Genomic DNA, 3678 nt, shown 5'->3' with positions numbered 1-3678 from the left:
GCGGCGGCCCACTCGCTCCCCCGCGCGGGAACCCGCCGCAGCCTCCGGGGCCTCCCTCCACCAGTCCTCCACCCCGCCCGCCTCCGGCAGCTCCCTCCCACCCTCACCTTCTCCTAGAAATCAGATTTCGATTTCCTTGAACCCAGAGACGTACGCTCGGTTCTCCCTCCCGCAGCCTGCTCCAATTCCTGTGGCCTTGGACCCCGGTCTCCTCTGCTGGTGTTTACTCTCGAATGTTTACTTCTCCGTAAGGCCATGCGGGGCCTATAAATAGGAGAGGTGGAAGCAGCTGACTGCCAGATCAATGGGGCCCCGTCTCCTCGCCATTTCAGCTGAGCTGTCTTATTAATTATGAAAGGATTCACCCGATCCCTGCCAGGGACCACAGTCTCTCCTTGGCCCCTCTGCTAGAGCCCTTAATGGCGGTTCGTTCGCAAGCTGCCTCCGGCCACCGCAGAGGAAAAGGCGAATCGTGGTTAGGACTCGGCCTGCACGGATCGTGGTTAGGGCTCCGACCGCCTGGGGCGGGGGCCGCAGGCTGGGCACCGGCCTTGGGTCTGCGTGTGTTTTCTCGCGAAACCCCAATTCCCCGAAACCTCACCTAGAAAAGATCTCTGCTTTTTATTTATTAAAAATACAACTTCCTCTTTCTTTTCTTTAAGTAAACAGAATTTCGGAAAAGTGGCAAAATGACCTAGTTGAAAAGGGTCTGCTTGAAGATGGTAGGTTATCAACTGGCTTGCGAACAGGTGCATGTATCCTGCGGCATCACTTGTCCCTACGGGTAACCCGGGCACTGGGGCAAGAAAGCAGGCTTGGGGCAGGAAACAAACGACACCCCCATTTCAAACAATAACTTTTATTTTATACTTCTCTATACTTTGTAGCAAATCTTTTTTTTTGCTGAATTTAATTTATAATAAACTTTTTAAATTACATCTCTCTCTCTTTTTTTTTTTAAAATCAAGGCTCTTTTATGTCAAAATCTTTTTTTAACTATATTTTAGATTAACATTTAACACCCCCCCCCTTGTGATCTATACCGTTGGATATTCAGGTATTACAGTATGTGTAACAGCTAAAACAAGAGGGAAAATAAAGGCAGTGGACTTGGAAAGATGCATCGACAACAGCAGGTAAAGCTTAACCTCTCAGTGACTTTAGCAGCGATTCTTCTGGAAGCCTTTACCTAGACACCCGAGATTTCCTCAATCCCTTCCCTCTCTCCCTCCTATCCTTAAACCACAAAGCCAACAATCTGTCCTTTCACTTTCCTCGAGGAGAAATGTGCAGTGAAAATGATCAAAACAAGATACTGTGGAAGAAAGACGTGAGCGTGAGTTATTCACCATATGCTTTCCTCGTGGACATCTCTCTTGAATTCATTCCCCTGGCCTTCTCCTCTCCTCTCTTTCTTATTAGGAGGAGCCCATCATTTGTCATGTATTAACATGATTAATATAGTAGGTGGCCCAGGGCCGTTCCTGAGATTCTTGTGCCAAAAATAAAAATTAAAAATTAAAAAAAATATGGGGTGGGTTTGCCGTTTTCTTATTTTTGTGTGAAGACCGACTAAAGCTGAGGTCCGATTTTGGCTGTGCTTGCTTGCTCACTGATTGGTAACGTTTGGCAAATGAAACACAAGAAATCAAACGAAATCAAAAGGAGAATCAGGATTTCCCACAATCCTATATGAGTGTTTTCAGCATCACAGAGAATCACAACGTCCCCAAAGAACGAATGGATCTTCCTCTCGATTTCCGGGAGCATGGAGTGAGTGTGGGTGGGCGCGCGGGGGGAGCCGGCCCCGCGCTCAGAAGGAAAGCCAAGTCGCTAAAGCTGCCGAGAGAGACACCAGGAGCACGGGGAGCGCCGGGAGCAGGGACCCCGCCGCCCCGTTGCCGCTGCCGCAGAGTTCGAATAAGCTGCCTTGGATGTTGAGGTTTTTGGATTCTTTTCTCAGTTTATCCCACATATCTTTCGCCCCTTCCTGGCAATCCGTAAGGGCTGTGACCGTGCAGCTGTGGAAATCCTCCCAGTATCTGGCGAGGAACAGAACAAAACGGAAGAAGCAGGTTGACTTTGAGCGCGGGGAGGACCCGGGCCTGCACCCCTGCGCCTCCCCCGCCTCGCGGCCTTCGCAAACCGCTCCGGCAGCCACCCCACCTCCTCTCCACCCGCCTGGCGCCGGGGTCCAGCTAGGCTGGTCCTCGCCAGACCTCGGCCCACCCTGGAAGCCGTCGTCCGAGGGCAGAGGCCGCCCCCTGCGGCGTCTGGTTTCTCTTTCCCGCTCCCGGGCGGGGACCCGGCAGCCGGGAGCCGGGCCGCACCCGCTGCGGGGCGCTGGCACCTCGGCCTGCGCAAACAGATTGCTCGTCCTCCTCGGGGAAAGCTAGGAAAACAGTGCTAAGCCTTGCAAGCTGCCGCCCATTAATGCCTCTTAGCTTGCAAGATGGGTTACTTGCTCAGAGCACGGCCCTCCCCTCTTGGCTTCTCACTTTCTCCTCCCCCTCGTCCCTTCTGTGTCCCCCCCCCTCCTCTCTGCGGTACTCTCTCGCCTTCGCCCGCACTCTCCCTCCTCCCTTCCTTTTGTTTCCCGTTCTCCGATTTTCCCATCCTTTCCTCTTCCCTTCTTTGTCTTCCTCCTTTTCCCTCCCCTCGGTTTTCCTCTGTTCGGTTCCTCACTTCCTCTTCCTCCTCCTCTCCCCCTCCTCTTCGGCCCTCCGTGGCCCCTGGCCTCGCTCTCCACAGTCCCCCCGGCTCAGATTCGGTCCGGAGACTCCTGCCTGCCTCTCTCCTCCCCGAGTTGGTGAGTGTCGGTGCCCTGGGCCCAGCTCTGTAGCCACCTTCTGCTTTGCAAATCCCAGTGCTCTCGGCCCTGCGCGCTCGGTCCCTCCTCTTCTCCCCCTCCAGAGTCATTCGTGGACTTGGACCCCATGCAGCCTCCTCCCCACGGCCTTCCGGGTGTAGTGTGCAGCCCGCCAGGCCGGGACTCCGGTGCCACCGCGGTGCCCACCGCTGCCAGCCTTCCAGGGACTCCGCTCCTCGTCCTCGCTCCCCCGCCTCTTCACGGAGCCCCGCGCCTTCTTCCTCAGCCACTTCCTCCCCCTGGGCTCAGCTCGTAGCCCCGCCCCCACAACCTTCAACCAACCTGTCCTTTTTTATTGTCCCCCTTTCTTCCGAAAACCCGAAATAGATCCCGAGACTAAATATAATTCCAACCCGTGATCGATTCCTGGGGCGCTGTCTCCTTTCGGTGCTGGGTCGATCTGCGCGTCTCGGTAACTCCGGGCTGGCTCCCACTTCACCCAAGGGCCTTTAGCGCCGGGTCACTAGCGACCGCCCTCCACGCAAGCTGGTTGTATTTTCTCCTATCTCTCCCTTCTGCTCGCTAGCCTGGACTGTAAGTACGTTGAAGGCAAGCACCATGTTTGATTTATCCTTGTTTCCACTCCCACCCCATCCTCTGGCTAATAGCAAAGATATAAATGCCTGTTGGATTGCCTTGAGCTCTGGCTGTTTTCTAACGACCTTTGTGAGTCTCTAATTTATGAGGACTGGGAAGCCTGGAGCACAGGGCTTCCAGGTTCCTCAATTCATAATAAATAGCAAGATTTAGAGAAACTAAGAGGCGGAGGGACAGCTCTCTGCTGTCACTGCACCTCCCAAAGGATATCT

At 54.2% G+C, this 3678-nt stretch overlaps 1 protein-coding gene across 1 annotated transcript in view; it reads right to left on the bottom strand.

The window, feature by feature from the left end:
• Positions 1-843: 843 nt before the first annotated feature.
• The window catches only part of NRN1 (neuritin 1), an 8982-nt gene continuing 6147 nt past the window's right edge, over positions 844-3678 (bottom strand). The window contains exon 3 of the mRNA XM_006751272.2: positions 844-2042. Within this exon, the coding sequence (XP_006751335.1) occupies positions 1814-2042 (229 nt within the window). The 3' untranslated portion in view covers positions 844-1813. The remainder of the gene's footprint in view (positions 2043-3678) is intronic.

This window comes from Leptonychotes weddellii, chromosome 8 (assembly GCF_054177405.1).
Source record: "Leptonychotes weddellii isolate Sample4059 chromosome 8, ASM5417740v2, whole genome shotgun sequence".
NCBI classification, from domain to species: Eukaryota; Metazoa; Chordata; class Mammalia; order Carnivora; family Phocidae; genus Leptonychotes; species Leptonychotes weddellii.
The sequence above is the reverse complement of the archived record's forward strand: the minus strand, read 5'-3'. Positions and strand labels throughout refer to the sequence as shown.